This window comes from Nicotiana sylvestris, chromosome 6 (assembly GCF_000393655.2).
Source record: "Nicotiana sylvestris chromosome 6, ASM39365v2, whole genome shotgun sequence".
NCBI lineage: Eukaryota > Viridiplantae > Streptophyta > Magnoliopsida > Solanales > Solanaceae > Nicotiana > Nicotiana sylvestris.
In genome coordinates, this window is record NC_091062.1 from 87,486,516 (window position 1) to 87,507,153 (window position 20,638).

The 20,638-nt window shown below is 36.1% G+C and overlaps 1 protein-coding gene and 1 non-coding gene across 5 annotated transcripts; one reads left to right on the forward strand and one right to left on the reverse strand.

Annotated features, from left to right (window-relative positions):
• The first annotated feature begins 8,400 nt into the window (after positions 1-8,400).
• LOC104222715 (AP-1 complex subunit mu-2-like) lies at positions 8,401-19,105 on the forward strand. Of its 4 annotated transcripts, none has more exons than XM_070148520.1 (13): positions 8,401-8,421; positions 8,564-8,702; positions 9,616-9,762; positions 9,839-9,901; positions 9,988-10,164; positions 10,256-10,359; positions 11,246-11,353; positions 11,541-11,637; positions 11,751-11,848; positions 12,108-12,249; positions 12,339-12,461; positions 13,008-13,165; positions 18,565-19,105. In XM_070148520.1, exons 2-12 carry the CDS (start codon positions 8,574-8,576, stop codon positions 13,104-13,106), a joined length of 1,287 nt encoding a protein of 428 aa, XP_070004621.1. In that variant the 5' UTR covers positions 8,401-8,421; positions 8,564-8,573; the 3' UTR covers positions 13,107-13,165; positions 18,565-19,105. The 4 variants fall into 4 exon arrangements, with proteins under 4 accessions (XP_070004621.1, XP_070004620.1, XP_070004622.1 ...); XM_070148519.1 differs by lacking the exon at positions 8,401-8,421 and adding an exon at positions 8,432-8,503; XM_070148521.1 differs by lacking the exon at positions 8,401-8,421 and having other exon boundaries at positions 8,442-8,702; positions 18,616-19,105.
• On the reverse strand, positions 18,902-19,004 carry LOC138872312 (U6 spliceosomal RNA). Its single transcript, XR_011400770.1, has one exon. It is a non-coding gene; the product is annotated as a U6 spliceosomal RNA (small nuclear RNA).
• Positions 19,106-20,638: the final 1,533 nt, after the last annotated feature.

Below are 20,638 nucleotides of genomic sequence, written 5' to 3' on the forward strand. Positions count from 1 at the left end.
CCACAAAAGGTGATTTCTAAGAGACGATGGGTATTTGTTATTGTAATTTTTATTATCAATTAAATATAGTGGGATAAAATAAATCACTAAAAGGTGATTTCTGGTAACATTCTGATGTAAATGAAGAAAAAAATTTATATTCCTGTGCACTTTTAATCAATTATACTATGGATTTAAGACTTCACGGATGATGACTAGAATATTCTTCCACACCAAAGTATAGAAAGGTAATGTCAATATTGAACAGTCGATCAAATTTTGTTGTTATTCTATGCATGATTCAACAGTGGATCTGTACGATCAGTGACGAAATTGGTTCTGGCGAATACAAATAAACATTTCTTTGATTCATAGGAGGAGCTTTTAGTTTTAGTTGTATTCGGTTTTAACAACAAAAAAAAAAATATAGTACCTAAATATATTTAGCTCAAAAAGTGAAATAGTTGTCTGGAAACTAATATAATTGGTTTCCAAAATTAAAGCCAATCCAAACCTACAAAACTGACCAGCTTGCTCAATCCAGTCAATCTTTTTCTTCATTACTCATGTATCCCCCTTTCCTGATCTTTCTTGCTTAGTGTAATCTTTTTGGTAATTTTGTGCTATATGAATATGAATCAGGAACGAAACACAGAAAAAGATCATTTTTTCGAGACTGTCACAATTTTTTTTTCTTCCTATTTAACATTTAGATATAATCTGCTCTATGAATTTGGACTAAGAGGGTGTTTGGATTGGCTTATTTCAAGCTTCTATTGGTTTTTAAGTACTTTTTTAGTTTATTTGGTTTTGTACTGTGATTAAAAGAACTTACTTTTAGGCATAAAAATTACAAAAATAAGTCAAAATTATGATTTTTGACTTTTAACTTAAAAGCCTCTAACACTGAGTAAGCTACAAAGAGAGGGAACACTTTTCATGAAAAAGTTCCAAACTCAGACCTCTAATTTATAAGGGTAGAGTGAAATGGTCCCAATGCATTTGCAGCCAAAACAAGGCCCATTTTAGTATTTGCTCTTTTTGGGGTGAAATGCAAAAATAGTCAGACTTACCGGTATTGAAAAATAATCATAGTTTGAGAGGTAATCGAAATTTACCCATTTTCATGTAAAAATAAATTTGAACGAAAATACGGTTCAAAATCCAGAAAATATTCCAACATAATATATTGGAGTTCGAATTTTTTACATGTGAACTTCCAGCATAATATGCTGGAAGTTCATACACATGTGCTACAATCTCCAGCATATTATACTGGAACTTTCTGTGTGCTGAAATTCTAGCATAATATACGGAAAGTTCATACACATGTGCATCAATCTCCCATATATTATGTTGTAACTTTTCGTGTTGCAGCAAAATATTGGTTATTTTTTAATGACTTTATAAATGCTGGCTATTTTTCAATTATCAATCTAAAAATTGGTTAGTCCGTGCTATTTCACTCTTTTTTGGGAGTATGCATTCAAATGCAAAGTCATTTGAATATCCATGCGATTAAGATATCTTAATTCATAACCAACTTGATGGAGTGCCCTAGCACCTATATTAGTAGGTCATAATCAATGCGCATGGTCAACTCATTCTTTGATGGACTCTTTTAAATTCCAGTATTACCCTTCTTTTATTGGTAGCTTATTAAAGGTGACCATCATCTATGAGGTTTTAAAAAAAATTACACAACCTGTCAATGGTGATTATTATATAAGCATAAACTTTAATTCATACCATGATCTTGAACATGATAATGTTACATGTAATTGCCATAGAAAATATACCTGAAGCGGAATTCATTATCTTGAAGCGGAAGCGTTAATTCAAAAACTGATTTCTCGCCCCTTGCCCTAACTTTATGTTACCGTCGCCTTTAATGATGGAAGAAAGAAAGTAAAATCCAGTAACCCTAATGGGTGGGGAGAGGAACAATTTATAGAGGTTCTCACTTAATCCGGTACGTTCATCAATTAAATATTAATTAAATATTAATTATGGGCCTAATCTTATTGGGCCACATACACGTAAGAAAATAGTTTACATTCTCCCACTTGGCCCAATAATCACATAATATTAATATTTAATATAGTAACATTAGTTGCGCATAAACAAATCTCTTCTATAATGTCCATCATAAATACCATAATACGATAAACTACTAAATGTGAGTTATGGCGGTTATATATAATTTGTCTACATACTCTCTTCCATATACCACAACATTAGCAACTCATTGTACCAGGTCCATAAGCTATAAAATATTATGGTCCACAATAATATCTCATTGAGACTTATCCTGTAATATCTCAAAATAATAATGTGTACACCATTATGAGAAACAGGAAATCACTAATGTATATTAGAAACATATAAATGAGCTCAGAGTGTCAAAACATCATAAATACATCAGTCATAAATACAGCCAAGACTCATTCTATGTACTTGTTCTTTAAATATCTTTGGCTGTAAACCTTTCGTTAATGGATCTGCAATCATGAGATCAGTTCTAATATGCTCAAGTGACACTCTTTGTTTCTGAACTTCCTCCTTGACGGTAAAGTACTTTAATTTCATATGTTTGGCACCTTTGGAGTACTTATCGTTCTTGGAGAAGAATACTGCTGCAGAATTATCACAGTAAATTTTCAGCGGCTTGGTAATGGTGTCGACAACCCCAAGTCCTGAAATAAAGTTTTGTAGCCATAATGCATGAGTTGTAGCTTCAAAACATGCCACAAATTCTGCTTCCATCGTGGATGTAGCAATAACAGACTGTTTGGCACTCTTCCACGATATTGCTCCTTCAGCTAATTGGAACAAATAACCAAACGTGGATTTTCTAGTGTCAATACATCCAGCGAAATCTGAATCCGAGTATCCAACAACTTCCAAATGCTTGGATCTCCTATACATGAGCATGTAATCCTTCGTTCCTTTCAGGTACCTCAAAACTTTCTTTGCAGCTTTCCAATGATCAATTCCTGGGTTACTCTGATATCTTCCTAGCATTCCGACCGCAAAACTAATATCCGGTCTTGTGCAAGTTTGAGCATACATCAGACTACCAACAATTAAAGAGTAAGGAATTGATTCCATTTCCTTTCGTTCTACATCATTCTTAGGGCATTGCATGAGACTAAATTTGTCCCCTTTTTGAATTGGAACAATTCCTGCTGAACAATTATTCATGTTAAATCTTTCTAGACCTCTTTCGATATAACCTCTCTGAGACAATCCCAATAATCCTTGTGATCTATCACGGAATATTTCTATTCCTATCACATAGGATGCCTCACCCATATCTTTCATTTCAAAATTCTTAGAGAGAAAATCTTTAGTCTCACGCAATATGCCTAAATCATTAACAGCAAGTAGAATATCATCAACATATAGGACTAAAATATAAACTTGCTCCCACTGATCTTTTGGTATATACACCGATCAACGGTATTTTCCACAAATCCAAAAGATGTTATGGTATCATTAAACTTTATATAACATTGTCGTGAGGCTTGTTTAAGTCCATATATTGACTTCTTCAGTTTACACACCATTTGACCTTTTCCTTTAGTTTCGAAACCCTCTGGTTGGTCTATATAAACTTCTTCCTCGAGGTCTCCATTAAGAAAGGCAGTTTTCACATCCATTTGGTGTAACTCTAAATCATAATAAGCCACCAAAGCCATAATAATTCTTAACAAGTCTTTCTTTGAGACCAGCGAAAAGGTCTCTTTATAATCAATGCCTCCTTTCTGAGTATAACCCTTGGCAACAAGTCTGGCTTTTATCTCTCAATATTGCCATTTAAATTGCGTTTGGTCTTAAAGACCCATCTACACCCGATTCTCTTAGAACTTTCTGGCAATTCAACAAGATCCCAGACTTTATTGTATTCCATGGATTTTAACTCTTCCTTCATGGCATCAATCCATTTTTCAGACTCATTACTTTTTATGGCTTGTGAAAATGAAACTGGATCCTTATTAAGACCAATGTCAAAATCTGACTTTTGCAAATAAACCACGTAATCATCCGAAATAGCCGATTTTCTAACTCTTTGAGATTTTCTTAATGGCATTTCTTGTGGTTCATTTGTGTCATATATTTGTGAGTTAGTTTCTTCATGAAGTGTTTCATCCAAATGTTGCTCGGTATTGTCAAAGTGTTCTTCAACAATTGGAACAATATTTGGTATTTGTGTAGAAGTAGGCACATTTTTGGGTAATAGAATATTGACCCTCATCTCTTTAATTTCCACACTTTGCTTTTCAACACTCCCACTAACTTCATCATTCTCAATGAATCTTGCATTACCGGTTTCAACAATTCTCGAACTATGGTTTGGACAGTAAAACACATACTCTTTAGATTTCTCTGGGTAACCAATAAAGTAACCACTTACTGTTCGAGAATCTAATTTCTTTTCTTGTGGATTATAAACTCTAGCTTCCATTGGGCAACCCCAAACATGCAGGTGCCTTAAACTAGGTTTCCTTCCTGTCCACAGTTCAAAAAGGGTCTTTGGAACTGCCTTACTAGGAACCCTGTTTAATAAATATACAGTGGTTTTAAGAGCATACATCCACAATGATTTGGGTAATAAGGAATTACTTATCATGTTCCTAACCATATCCATAAGTGTTCGATTGCGCCTTTCTGCAACACCATTTTGTTGAGGTGTTTCTGGCATAGTATACTGTGTACATATGCCACGTTCCTCGAGGAACTTTGCAAATGGACCTGGACATTGTCCTGATTTATTATATTTTCCATAATATTCACCATATCTATCTGACCTAATAATTTTTACCTTTTTATCTAATTGCCTTTCAACCTCATTAACAAACACTTTGAGAGCATCTGCTGTTTGAGATTTTTCTTTCAGCAAATAGATGTATCCATAACGTGAAAAATCATCGAAAAAAGTGATGAAATATTTCTCTCCACCAAAAGATGGAACATCAAAAGGTCCACAAATATCGGTGTGTATAATTTCAAGAAGCTGGGTGCTTCTTGTGACACCTTTCTTACTATGCTTGGTTTGCTTTCCCTTAATGCAATCCAAACATATAGTAAGATCAGTAAAATTTAGATTCAGAAGAATCTCATTTTTACTAATCTTTCTAACCTTTCTTTGGATATATGACCTAAACATCTATGTCACAAGTAAGCAGAACTTTCATCTAGTGAACTACGTTTCATTCCAACATTATGTTGAACAGTAAGAAGGGATTCAGAAAAAGCAATATCGAGTTTCAATTTATATAAACCATTACTGAGAAAGCCAGAACCATAAAAAATAGCATTCTTATATAAATTGAAACATCCATTTCCAAACTTTAAATCAAATCCAGAAACATCAAGTCTTGAAAGAGAAATCAAATTCCTAGAAACTGAAGGTACATAAAGAGTCTGTAATAGATCAAGGTGACGTCCAGTCTCCATGATCAAACGATAAGTCCCTATGCGTTCAATTGGAGCCTTCATACGATTTCCCATGAACAATAAATCCTTATTTGGATTTGTAGTTTGGATCGTAAGGAATCCCTGCAACGTAGTAGATACATGAGCAGTTGCACCAAAATCAAGCCACCAAGTATTATTAGGAACTTCTACTAAATTTGATTCGAAACATACAAAAGCACTAATTGAACCTTTCTTTTCTAACCAAGCTTTACGTTTCAGGCAATCTTTCTGATAGTGTCCTTCCTTGTTACAGAAACGACACGTATCTGCCTTATGTTCCTTGTTAGCATCCTGTTGAGCTTTAGCAGGTGCTTTCTTCTTCTTGAACTTGTTGGCCTTCACGTTAAGTCCTTTACCAGCTCCTTGACCCATGAGGTTAATTGAATGATTCCCTTGTTTCTTAAGTCTCGACTCCTCCTGAGTAAGCATTCTGGACAATTCACTAACATTCCACTTATCCTTAATAGTGTTATAGTTAATTTGAAAAGGCCCATACTCAGGAGGTAACGAGTTCAGAATAAACTGAACCAAGAAGGAGTCATCCACTTTCATCCCCAAGGTCTGAAGTCTTGCTGCAATGTTAGTCATCTCGATGATATGGTTTTGCATACTACGCGACCCATCAAACTTCATGGTCGTGAGTTCAGCCATTAGTGTACCAGCGAGAGACTTATCTGCAGAACGAAAACGTTCTTCCACAAGCGTCAGGTATTCTCTGGCACTTTCTGTTTGTGGAATAATACTCTTAATGTTGTTGGCAATATTCATTCGCATAAACATAAGGCTTAGCCTGTTAGAGCGTTCCCATGCTTTATGGAAAGACTTCTCATCCGCACTGCTCGAATCAGTAATGGCAGCGGGCTTATCATTCAGCAGAGCCAAGTCAAGATCCATTACACCTAAGTGGAACTGGACTTGTTCACGCCATTCAGAGAAGTTCAATCCGTTGAACACAGTAACAGACGAAGCAAGCGAATGAAAGGGAATAGCTGCAAAATAGATAATACATGCTCACAAATCAATATGGATTCAACAAAACAGTTAAAGCATATCGCAATTCTCCTTTGGGTAGATACTACGACACACTATCATAATTTAAATGCCATTTAGTCTTAATAGGTAATTAAATATTTTTAACCAAATATATATGTCATCTTTGGACAGACAATATATATTTGACTAAGAATATTAATTTACCTTATCATATTCACTATTCATAGAATAATTGATGCACCTTTGGGTAAATCCTTAAGTTCTAGCAATAGTGAAAATTAATTTATCCACTATTTTTATATTATAGACATTTCATTAATTTCATGGATAAACTATAATTTTTATGTATGCATATTTCTAAACATACTAGTTTGGTCACTTTAGCGACTAACAAACTATACAAATTTAAGCACATACATTAATTGTTTCACAGTATAAGAACCAAATAACAATCAATACGTGGTGTTTACATACTGTTACTGCAATATATGCAAAATCTGTAAATTAGTGGTCCTACATACTCAAGTAATTAGCCTAATCTTCATATTTGGCATGTTCTGGCTCAAGTAGATGATATAGTTACTTATTTGTTTTAAAAACTAAACCATAAAATTAGTAACCCTAAGAGAGCATCAAATATATATAGCCAAAAATATTAGACAGTGGAGGCCGTCGACGTTAACTTTCTAAGAACGCCGTCTCTATGGCTTTATCACCAATATCCCTTAATTCCTTAAACGTTACTTTATTTTAATTGCACATGATTCCATTATAAAATTATTTTAGTGTAGATGCTTTAAACACAATAACATAATATTGTCTCTTATTTTGGCAGAATCCAAAACGGCATTTATCAGACAAATCTAAGCCTCCAAAATGTAACATTAGATTACTACTGTAATCATATTCAAATAAAGATGTAATCACGTCGAAGCATAAGTCATCTAGGCATTCATCCGCGAAGATTATCAGTTCAAATTCCAGGCTCATGATACCACATGTAAGCATAAACTTTAATTCATACCAGGATCTTGAACATGATAATCTTACATATAATTGCCATAGAAAACATACCTGAAGCGGAATCCATTATCTTGAAGCGGAAGCGTTAATTCAAAAACTGGTTTCTCGCCCCTTGCCCTAACTTTATGTTACCGTCGCCTTTAATGATGGAAGAAAGAAAGTAAAATCCCGTAACCCTAATGGGTGGGGAGAGGACCAATTTATAGAGGTTCTCACTTAATCCGGTACGTCCATCAAGTAACCGATCGGACGGATGAGATTTGCTCATTAATTAAATATTAATTATGGGTCTAATCTTATTGGGCCACATACACATAAGAAAATAGTTTACATATTATCCTACCTAAATTAAGAACTGTTTGTTTAGAAGAAGAGAAAAAAGAAATTGTTTCTTTCTTTTTGATGAACAAATGTTTTTTTTTTAAATAAAAAATAATCAAAAGTGTTTCTTCAATAACAATTGTTTCAAAGCAAAATATACTAAATCTTTCAAGACGAAACCACACATGTTATTTCATAAATAAACTAAATTCTCAATCGTTTTCTAGATTACAAATTATAATATGCAGGCTTAATTATCCATTTATTAAAAAAAATCTCTGAAATGATACTCATATCATATGAAATTATAGCATTAATTTATTAACAAAAATAAGTAAATAACCAATTTTCGTCATCCACCTTGCCAAATGATAAATATGTCAACTTATATGGATGTGTTTTTTACGTAATTTGACACCTCACAATCCTATTTTAAAAATTATTGCCAAAAACAAACTACTAACTAAAATAATTCTTAAATAATTTAGCCCAACATGAACTACTATTCTCCAAAATACTTTTTTTTTTTATATAAATAAGAAATACTTGTTGAAATTAGCTGACTTTGGCAATAGGCTTTGTCTAAAACACGTGCGTTAGCGCCCGGTTACATCTCAAAACCTGGTTAGTCGTTAGACGTATGAAACAGCATTACGAGATCTCTATGCTTTCATTCTCACACATCTGGGGAACAATTAACCCACAGGTAAATTAATGATTCTAATTTTGTGTACAAATATTACTTATATCTGTAGTAATATTTTAGGTGGAGATCAATGGCGGGTGCCACCTCGGCGCTGTTTCTTCTTGATATGAAAGGTAGATGCCTTATAAGTCGTGACTATAGAGGCGATGTTTCTGCTCAACAAGTCGAGAAATTCTTTTCTAAGCTCCTCGAGAAAGAGGTATATGATTACGTTGTGCATGATCATGTCAATCGTTTCAATTTTATTGTTCCAATTGTATACATTGTGCTTTTCCAGTTTGTTTTTCTCTCTATTCTTACTAGCTAGCTGATTCAATTTTATGAATTTTCCGCATTTGGTGTAGTACTTCTGAATTGCTAAGGATATGATTGAGATATTAGTATATACTAGTCGTAATTAGCTTAATTCTGGGATGACGAGTTTTAAATATTAGATTGTCTCAATTGAGATTAACTTGTTTTATTTTGGAAATCCATCGAGTGTCAGGAATTTTAAATACTGGTTCACATTGACTCCAATGAGTGATTTTACTACATACTGTTTCTTTTTCTTTTTCCCCCTTTGCTTTGGTTTTTCCTTTTGTCTTCTTATTGAATTAGCTTACTCTTCCTTTAAGCATAATACGTCTTGGTTTCTTAGGTACAATAAGTTGATGAAGTATATGAGAAGTCTTTTATATGTTTGTCTTAATCATTAGTTCTTCCCTTTTACTGTTGCCGGAACATGGATTTGGTAAAAGAAATGACAAATAATGTGATTCATATGAGGATGGGATTTTGTGGTCCAATAGCTGAGAATAAAGTGGTTATGATGCACAACATATATAATAGACATCAGGGTGAGTAGTGAGACTTTGAGTCAAATTGAGATCTCTGAAACTGTAGTTCGCATAGTTTATGGCTTTATCCGGGAAGGTACAAATGAAGAATAATCTCCTTGCACAAAGAAAGGGGGAAATCTTAGGACATGTTTTATTAGCGAAGAATTTGTTCTTGTGACATTGACTGCTTCATATTTTTGGTTTACTAATGGAATCCAATTCCATACTAATTCTTTTTCAAGAAGGGGAAGTGAATGGACTGTGCTATTTTGTTCAATCTGCTTACATTAGGGTGACGTAGAATCTCATGGACCAGTATGCTATGAAAATGGCGTGAATTACATGTTTATACAACACAACAACATTTACCTGATGGCAGCATCGAGGCAGAATTCTAATGCTGCTAGCCTCCTTTTCTTTCTACATCGTGTAGTTGATGTAAGTGATCCAACCAATTAGTTTAATGAGTGATTGAAGTGAGGGGCTTTCTTACTGTCTGCATTTTCTTCTGGAGGTCTTTAAGCACTATTTTGAAGAACTGGAAGAGGAGTCTCTACGAGATAACTTTGTCGTTGTGGTGAGTTTAAGGAACAGCTTTTAAAAATATAAGGTTTTAGATTATGGCAGATAACTTATGGATTTCATTCAATGATAATATGTCAGTATGAATTGCTTGATGAAATGATGGACTTTGGTTACCCTCAATATACGGAAGCTAAGATTCTTAGTGAGTTTATCAAGACGGATGCATACAGAATGGAAGTCACCCAGCACCCTCCAATGGCCGTGACAAATGCAGTTTCGTGGCGCAGTGAGGGGGTATTTTATAAGAATAATGAAGTATGCCCTTTTTATTTCCTTTTGTTCCCTATGCATCTCTTATTAGCTTAGCTTCTGGCTTAACTATCAAACTTTCTTTGTCTTCAATCAGGTATATTTGGATGTGGTCGAACATGTTAATCTCCTTGTCAACAGCAACGGCCAGTCAATACGTTCTGAAGTTAACGGGGCGTTAAAAATGAGAGCTTATTTGAGGTACTTGGTTTATCAACGATGCTATTTTTAAATACCTAAGACTTGTTTCTCTGTTCTGTTTCTCTACTTAGCAGGCGAATCACAGATGAGAGTAGTCCTAGTTGATATCATTTCATCTCTACACTTCCTTGTTGATCACCGTACAGGCTCTGCTCATTGCCTTATACCTTGATTTTATTTAAACACGAACATTAATCCTTCCAGTATAATAAACTACGTATCTAGAATGAAAAAACTGTCATTTTTGAATTCCTTTTCGTATATTGCTTTGATTGGATCAACCAGGTCGCAGATCTTGTAAAAGATCTCTCACACTGTTAAGCTTTTGATCTATTGAATGGTCCCCATGACATAGTTTTGATTTTTTGTCGTATTAATTTTGCGGATATCCTTCAAAAAGCCAAAATAAGTGTATCGTCAACATTTGCAATTTTAGTGTTTACAATGGTTGAAGGGCTCCAGTGATATCTGACGTTGGTGCTTTAGTCTCACTATTCAGATATGACTGAAATAAATAACTTGATCTATATCACAATGTTCAGTGAAATGGATTCTTCATCAAAGATTTACAATTTTTCATTAAGAGAAGGAAATGAACGGTAAGCATAATTAAAGAAGTAACCAACTACATGAAACTTCACCTGATAAGCTGTTAGAAAATAGGTGCATAAGCTTCAAGTTTTTCTTCTTATAATCTCTTTACACCGGTAATGTAGTTCATGCTTTTGTATCTATCTTAGCCACAACTAAGGAAGCTTACTGCAAACTATTTTTGTTCCCCATGGTTTTATACAGGAAATTTACTTACTGAAAGCCAAAAAGATATGTATACTCTTACAATGATCTGTTTTTGCTTTGATAAAACATTGTATTTTATCGATGGCAGTGGCATGCCTGAGTGCAAGCTTGGGCTTAATGACAGATTAATATTGGAGGCTCAAGGTCGGCCTACCAAAGGCAAATCCATTGATTTGGATGATATCAAATTTCATCAGTAAGCATTTTCTAGTAAAAATTGAATTATTGGTCTACTAAGTGACTACTTCCTCAATATGCTGTAAAATTATGCAAATGAATTGCTCGCACCACCCTCTTGAGCCAAGCTTACTGTACACCAGAAAAGCTTCTTCGCTCTTGACTAATAAACTCCTTCGGTGTAAACCACTTGTGCGTATATTCAGGTGTGTGCGTTTGGCTCGTTTTGAAAATGATCGCACAATATCTTTTATACCTCCTGATGGCTCATTTGATCTGATGACATATAGACTCAGTACTCAGGTTTAACTCATGTTCTCTGTTACTATGTTTTCTTTGTAGCGTGCCTATGATTGTTCCTCTTTTATTAGTTGAGGCAACTGAAAAGTGCATAAAATTACTAGTAACGCATTCAGGTGAAGCCACTGATTTGGGTAGAAGCTCAAGTTGAAAGGCATTCAAGAAGCCGGGTTGAGATGTCTGTCAAAGCCAGAAGCCAGTTTAAGGAGCGTAGGTAGCATTTTTCTCTTTTCTCACATATAGGAAATTTTAACTTGTAGAATACATCTTTTCAAATGTTTCCTCTCTTCATTTATATTCCAGCTATCCATTCCGTTAGACAAGTTCTAAGTTCTATCAAGTTGGTGAATAAATCTGTGCAAATAAAAAACCGTACCAGCCATCTAGAACTACACATGAAGATGTCATTCTTTTATCACTGCAAATTGATGTTGTGGAAATCTTTGAACTGAACTAGCTACTTCATGTGGCAGCACTGCTATGAATGTGGAAATTGAGTTGCCTGTGCCATCTGATGCGATGAATCCCAATATACGAACTTCAATGGGATATGCTACATATGCTCCTGAGAGAGATGCTGTGGTATGGAAAATCAAGTCATTCCCTGGTAATAAGGTAGGGATTGAGCAACTGATGCATCTGTATTTTATCCATTGATTGTGAGAAGATCTTCTACTGCTTTATCAGTCTTAACTAATGAACAGGAGTATATGCTGAGGGCAGAGTTTAGACTTCCAAGTGTAATATCTGAAGATACACCTCCTGATAGAAAAGCTCCAATCCGTGTTAAGTTTGAGATACCATATTTTACTGTCTCAGGAATTCAGGTAATTTTACCTTAACATTCTGGTGCTAAAGCTCCATTTTCCCCCTTGATCTTGTGCCCTGAATTAGGGTTTCATGATTCACCCTAGAGGATTTATTTGCTTTATCCCTGTGTTTGGATCTGACCTCAACTGCCAAATCAGAAAAGCATCCGTATATTATAAAATACTAGAATAACAAGATTTTATATTGTGTTCCAATTGTGTTCAGGTCTTAGACAAAGCCATATCCATGTTAAGGCTGCCTCTAAGCTGCTCAAGAGATTCAAAAAACAATATCTTTATATTCAATGAGGGCATCATGTAGATAAAGATATTAAACTGTTAACAAGATATTCGACTTGGCAAATGATGGAAAACAATGTTTCAAGAAACCAAACCCTTTGTATCATGATCGGTTTTGAAGACCATTCAGCATATGACTAGATTAGAATTTTTGTTGGTATGTCGGAGGTCCTTTTTAAATCATAATACTAATAGAGCTTTCCTACACCACTGCACTTATTATACCAACTACTATATAAATGTAAGAGTTTTGGTTTTGAGCAGGTTCGTTATCTCAAAATTATTGAAAAAAGCGGATATCAAGCTCTTCCATGGGTGAGGTACAAAACAATGGCTGGTGAGTACGAACTAAGGCTAGTATGAGCAGGACTCATCATTGTGGCGCGCTGCACATGTGCACTGGTGAAATCTAAGCTATTACGGTAATAACTATTCTTAGTGTTGCTTCATATATTTATCTTGGATGAAGAAAATATGAACTTACAAGTGTGGGGTCCAACCCATAAATTAAGGAAGACAACTTTCTTCCTTTGTCTTCTTTTTTCTAAAATGACAGCCACCGTTGTTTTTGAATTGCTTAAAAGTCATCCTTTGAAAAAAAAAATTCCTTTCTTTTGATGTCACTGATGACATTTGTAGGGCTATAGAATCTCTATAAATAGAGAGCTTCTGAGCCATTTGAATTACACCAACAAAGAGAGGAAGAAAGAGTGAGGTTTCACAAACAAGGTATAAGAAAATAGTCTGTGAGAAAAATAGAGAGTGAGTGATATTGTAGTGAGGTGGGAATATCAAAAGAGGGTTATTTCTTTTGAGTGTTGTAATGGTCTTTGGAGTATTTTACTCGGACCTACAAAGTGTAAAATTCCTCACTATAGTGATATCAGTTGCTCCTCTCGGGGCCGTGGTTTTTTCCCTTATTAAAAGGGTTTTTCCACGTAAAAATCTTAGTATCGATTTTACTCTTTTATTCTTGTTAATTACCATATCTCGGTGCTACATTATTAACCGCTTTTATTACCGTGAATATTATTTCTGTGGGGGTTTATTCCCAACAACTGGTATTAGAGTCAGGTTCTGCTCGTTCACTGAAATACTATTCACTGTCGGTAGTACTATACTCGGTGAAAAATAAAAATGCTCGGAGTAAAGTACGAAGTAGCAAAATTCAACGGAGATAACAGTTTCTCAACATTGCAAAGAAGGATGAGGGATCTGCTCATCCAACAAGGATTACACAAGGTACTAGATGCTGATGCCAAAAAGCATGATACAATGAAAGCTGAGGATTGGGCTGACTTGGATGAAAGAGCTGCTAGTGCAATCAGGTTGCACTTATCAGATGATGTGGTAAATAACATCATTGATGAAAACACTGCACGTGGAATTTGGACAAGGTTGGAAAGCCTATACATGTCCAAAACGTTGACAAATAAATTGTACCTGAAGAAGCAGTTATACGCCCTACACATGGGTGAAGGTACGAATTTTTTGTCACATTTAAATGTGTTTAACGGACTAATCACACAGCTTGCCAACCTCGGAGTGAAAATCGAGGAAGAAGATAAAGTCATCTTGCTATTGAACTCGTTGTCATCTTCGTACGATAATTTGGCAACAACCATCCTGCATGGTAAGACTACTATTGAGTTGAAAGATGTCACATCAGCTCTTCTACTCAATGAGAAGATGAGAAAGAAGCCTGAAAATCAAGGACATGCTCTCGTCACAGAAGGTAGAGGCAGGAGTTATCAGGAGTTCGAGCAACTATGGTAGATCCGGAGCTCGTGGGAAGTCAAAGAACCGATCCAAATCAAGAGCTAGAAATTGCTACAACTGTGATCAACCAGGTCACTTCAAAAGAGATTGCCCAAATCTAAGGAAGGGCAAAAGTGAAACCAGTGGCCAGAAGAATGACGACAACACAGTCGCCATGGTGCAAAACAATGATAATGTTGTCCTCTTTATAAATGAGGAAGAGGAATGCATGCACCTGTCAGGTCCAGAGTCGGAATGGGTGGTTGACACAACGACATCTTACCATGCCACCCCGGTAAAAGATCTTTTTTACAGATATGTAGCAAGTGATTTCGGCACAGTAAGAATGGGTAACACAAGTTACTCAAAGATTGCGGGGATTGGTGATATTTGTATCAAGACAAATGTCGGATGCACATTGGTTCTAAAGGATGTGCGGCATGTACCTAATTTGCGGATGAACTTGATCTCGGGAATTACTTTAGACTGAGATGGATACGAGAACTATTTTGCAAATCAAAAGTGGAGACTCACTAAGGGATCATTGGTGATTGCAAAGGGAGTTGCTCGTGGCACGTTATACAAGACAAATGCAGAAATATGCCAAAGTGAATTGAACGCGGCACAAGATGAGATTTCTGTAGATTTGTGGCACAAAAGATTGGGTCATATGAGCAAAAAGGGATTGCATATTCTTGCCAAGAAATCACTCATTTCTTATGCTAAAGGTACAACAGTAAAACCTTGTGACTACTGTTTATTTGGTAAGCAACATAGAGTCTCATTTCAGACATCGTCTGAAAGAAAATTGAATATACTTGATTTAGTATATTCTGATGTTTGTGGCCCAATGGAAATTGAATCAATGGGCGGTAACAAATATTTTGTTACTTTTATTGATGATGCTTCACGAAAATTATGGGTTTATATTTTGAAAACCAAAGATCAGGTGTTTCAAGTTTTCCAGAAGTTTCATGCTCTAGTAGAAAGGGAGACGGGTCGAAAGCTAAAGCGTCTCCGAAGTGACAATGGAGGTGAGTACACTTCAAGGGAATTTGAAGAGTATTGTTCAAGTCATGGGATCAGACATGAAAAGACAGTTCCTGGAACCCCACAGCACAATGGCGTAGCCGAGAGGATGAACCGCACCATTGTGGAGAAGGTGAGAAGCATGCTCAGAATGGCTAAACTGCCTAAGTCATTCTGGGGTGAAGCAGTTCAGACAGCCTGTTACCTGATCAATAGGAGTCCATCAGTTCCGTTGGCGTTTGAAATCCCAGAGAGAGTTTGGACCAACAAGGAGGTGTCCTACTCGCATCTGAAGGTGTTCGGTTGCAGAGCTTTTGCACATGTACCAAAAGAGCAGAGAACAAAGCTGGATGATAAATCTGTTCCCTGCATATTTATCGGATATGGAGATGAAGAGTTCGGGTACAGACTGTGGGATCCTGTAAAGAAGAAGGTCATCAGAAGCAGAGATGTAGTCTTCCGAGAAAGTGAAGTTGGAACTGCTGCTGATATGTCAGAAAAGGCGAAGAATGGTATAATTCCTAACTTTGTTACTATTCCTTCTACTTCTAACAATCCCACAAGTGCAGAAAGTACGACCGACGAGGTTGCCGAGCAGGGGGAGCAACCTGGTGAGGTTATTGAGCAGGGGGAGCAACTTGATGAAGGTGTCGAGGAAGTGGAGCACCCCACTCAGGGAGAAGAACAACCTCAACCTCTGAGGAGATCAGAGAGGCCAAGGGTAGAGTCACGCAGGTACCCTTCCACAGAGTATGTCCTCATCAGTGATGAGGGGGAGCCAGAAAGTCTTAAGGAGGTGTTGTCCCATCCAGAAAAGAACCAGTGGATGAAAGCTATGCAAGAAGAGATGGAATCTCTCCAGAAAAATGGCACATACAAGCTGGTTGAACTTCCAAAGGGTAAAAGACCACTCAAATGCAAATGGGTCTTTAAACTCAAGAAAGATGGAGATGGCAAGCTGGTCAGATACAAAGCTCGATTGGTGGTTAAAGGCTTCGAACAGAAGAAAGGTATTGATTTTGACGAAATTTTCTCACTTGTTGTCAAAATGACTTCTATTCGAACAATTTTGAAGCTTAGCAGCTAGCCCAGATCTTGAAGTGGAGCAGTTGGATGTGAAAACTGCATTTCTTCATGGAGATTTAGAAGAGGAGATTTATATGGAGCAGCCAGAAGGATTTGAAGTAGCTAGAAAGAAACACATGGTGTGCAAATTGAATAAGAGTCTTTATGGATTGAAGCAGACACCAAGGCAGTGGTACATGAAGTTTGACTCATTCATGAAAAGTCAAACATACCTAACGATCTATTCTGATCCATGTGTATACTTCAAAAGATTTTCTGAGAATAACTTTATTATATTGTTGTTGTATGTGGATGACATGTTAATTGTAGGAAAAGACAAGGGGCTGATCGCAAAGTTGAAGAGAGATTTGTCCAAGTCATTTGATATGAAGGACTTGGGCCCAGCACAACAAATTCTAGGGATGAAGATAGTTCGAGAGAGAACAAGTAGAAAGTTGTGGCTATCTCAGGAGAAGTATATTGAACGTGTACTAGAACGCTTCAACATGAAGAATGCTAAGCCAGTCAGCACACCTCTTGTTAGTCATCTAAAGTTGAGCAAAAAGATGTGTCCTACAACAGAGGAGGAGAAAGGGAACATGGCTAGAGTTCCTTATTCTTCAGCAGTCGGAAGCTTGATGTATGCAATGGTATGCACTAGACCTGATATTGCTCCCGCAGTTGGTGTTGTCAGCAGGTTTCTTGAAAATCCTGGAAAGGAACATTGGGAAGCAGTCAAGTGGATACTCAGGTACCTAAGAGGTACCACAGAAGATTGTCTGTGCTTTTGAGTATCGCATCCAATCTTGAAGGGCTATACAGATGTTGATATGGCAAGTGACATTGATAATAGAAAATCCACTACTGGATATTTTTTTACATTTTCAGGAGGAGCTATATCATGACAGTCGAGGTTGCAGAAGTGTGTCGCACTCTCTACAACTGAAGCAGAGTATATTGCCACTACTGAAGCTGGCAAAGAGATGGTATGGCTCAAACGGTTCCTTCAAGAGCTTGGATTGCATCAGAAGGAGTATGTCGTCTATTGTGACAGTCAAAGTGCAATAGACCTGAGCAAAAATACCATGTATCATGCAAGGACGAAGCATATCGACGTGAGATATCATTGGATTCGAGAAAGGATAGAGGATGGGTCTATACAGGTAAAGAAGATCCATACAAGTGAGAATCCTTCGGATATGCTGACCAAAGTGGTACCAAGAGACAAGTTTGAGTTATGCAAAGAACTTGTCGGCATACACTCAAACTAGAACATCCGGTGTTACCTCCTTCAGGTGAATGGGACTAGAGAGGGAAATTTGTGGGGTCCAACCCATAAATTAAGGAAGACAACTTTCTTCCTTTGTCTGCTTTTTCTAAAATGGCAGCCACCGTTGTTTTTGAATTGCTTAAAAGTCATCCTTTGGAAAAAAAAAATTTCCTTTCTTTTGATGTCACTGATGACATTTGTAGGGGTATAGAATCTCTATAAATAGAGAGCTTCTGAGCCATTTGAATTACACCAACAAAGAGAGGAAGAAAGAGTGAGGTTTCACAGACAGGGTATAAGAAAATAGTGTGTGAGAAAAATAGAGAGTGAGTGATATTGTAGTGAGGTGGGAATATCAAAAGAGGGTTATTTCTTTTGAGTGTTGTAGTAGTCTTTGGAGTATTTTACTCGGACCTACAAAGTGTAAAATCCCTTACTATAGTGATATTAGTTGCTCCTCTCGGGGCTGTGGTTTTTTCCCTTATTAAAAGGGTTTTTCCACGTGAAAATCTTGGTATCGATTTTACTCTTTTATTCTTGTTAATTACCGTATTTCGGTTCTACATTATTATTCCGCTTTTATTACCGTGAATAGGGGTTTATTCCCAACAACAAGGAAATCCTTTTTTATTTTTTATTTTTTATTTTGTGGTTTTATCAATATACATTCTTTCAAGCAATCTTTTATTTGGGTGGCAGGATATATATCTGTTTCTTTTGTTGATATGATTCAACAATCCAAATTTTCAGTGATGCAGCCTCTTCTGTGTGGATCCTCCCTTCCTCCTACTTGGTTTGAGCAATACAGCAATGTGTTCAGTGATGTTTGCTCTTTACTGTTATTTTTTGCCAAAATGGTTTAAGATATTGCAAGCAGAGCACGTGAAACTTATCCCGAAAATAGAGAAAAAGAATAAGATCGTCTTAAGGAATTTTTCTGTAACTCTATTGTCAGATGTTGAATAGTCACATAAGCTGATCATTTAGTAAAGAGAGAGAGAGAGAGGCAGAAAGTTTCAATTCTATAACCTAGAATTGAGACCTACCACATTTCTCTGTTTTGTTTGTCATTCCAGCGCATGCGCAATGCTAATCTTTTTTGTATCTTTCCAACTTTATCATGTTCCATAATTAGTTAATCATTAGTCCCAAATTAATTGTGTTACGAATTGTTTGTATTATATTGGCTTCATCATAATTAGCTAGTTTATGTTGTTGTTAATACATTATTCTTCTCCTCTATTCGAGTTTGGTACCAACTTTTTTTTGCAAGCTCATATACGTGGAGATCCGCTCTTACCGAGCAAGTAAACAATAAAACATAAAGTCATTACATCCACGAATAATGGAATAACTCATTAGTGTTTTTTTGGTCCCCAAAAAACTTTAAAAGAATCTTATGGTTCACTAAGCTTTCACTTTGTACAAGATTTAGGAAAGAGCTGGATGATATTGAGTGTATGTACATGACCTTCTAAAATATGGACACACCCAGTGGAAGATTCTAGTAGTATCTGAGGGTTGAACATGTTAATAAGAAAGATCACTCCGTAAAATTTTTATAGAACTGTATACACAAGTACTTGGTCCTGAGAGAATTTAGGGGGCCTGAGGTTTATAACTATTTTATTGGAATAAGATTTAAAACAGTCAAGTGTTTCACCAAAATCTCACGGAGAAATAGCACGGTCTAGCCAGTTTTTAGACTGATCATTCAAAAATAGTCAGCGTTTGCCAAGTCATTGAAAAATAGTCACTATTTTGCTGCAACAGAGACCGGTCCAGCATAATATACTGGAGTTCGGTGCACCTGTGTATGAACTTCCAGCATATTATGTTGGACCGGTATACTTTGATGGCTCCAATATAATATACTGGAGACTGGAGCACCGGTACTCTAAACTCCAATATATTATGCTGGACCAATATATTATACTGGAACTCCAATATATTATGCTGGAGTATTTTTTCGGATTTTGAACAGTATTTTTGTTCAGATTTATCTTTACATGAAAAGTGGCTAAATTTCGATTACTTTTGAAACTGTGGCTATTTTTGAATGACCACTTATAAATCTAGCTATCTCCTTCATTTTTGTTTTGCTTTTGCTATATCACATTACTACTTTTGGCTCTGGGAGACTTTAAACTCAGCCATAGTGATGGTCAGGCCAGAGCTACAGTTTGACTTATGGATTCAGCAGAACCTAGTAGTTTTGGCCTAGACCATGTATTTGGGTTAAAAAATTCAGATAATATGCATAAATAATTAATTCAAAGCTAATAAACTGTGTTTTCTAGAATCTAGAGTCCATAAACTCAAAATTTTAGCCCCGTCTCTGGTAATGGTATACTAGGCTATCAAACATGGTGGTGTGGAATTACATTGCATTTTAGTTTGCGATATCTCTTTCCTACGTGATCAAAACAAGACATCTTTGGTCCTTAACTGAGTGAAAAAGGTTCAAACAAATTGACGATGTATTTGCATTAGTGGTTATACTGAACTAGAGCAATGCTACTGATAAAGATTCTATAAGTTCACAAATACTAATATATAGGTTGCTTGTTAAATTCTTCATATGTTACTCCGAATGTTGGGGGTAAAAAAAAAGTTGAGATAGATGTGATGTTAAATTATTCAATCAAAATGTCAAATAGATAAATAGAGCAGTTTTCGGATATTTCAAAATAAAGTTCGTCCTGCCCTGCTCTCCCTATTAAATTTATTAAAAAATTAGCCCTGCCCTGTCCTGCTTTGCTCCACCCATCTC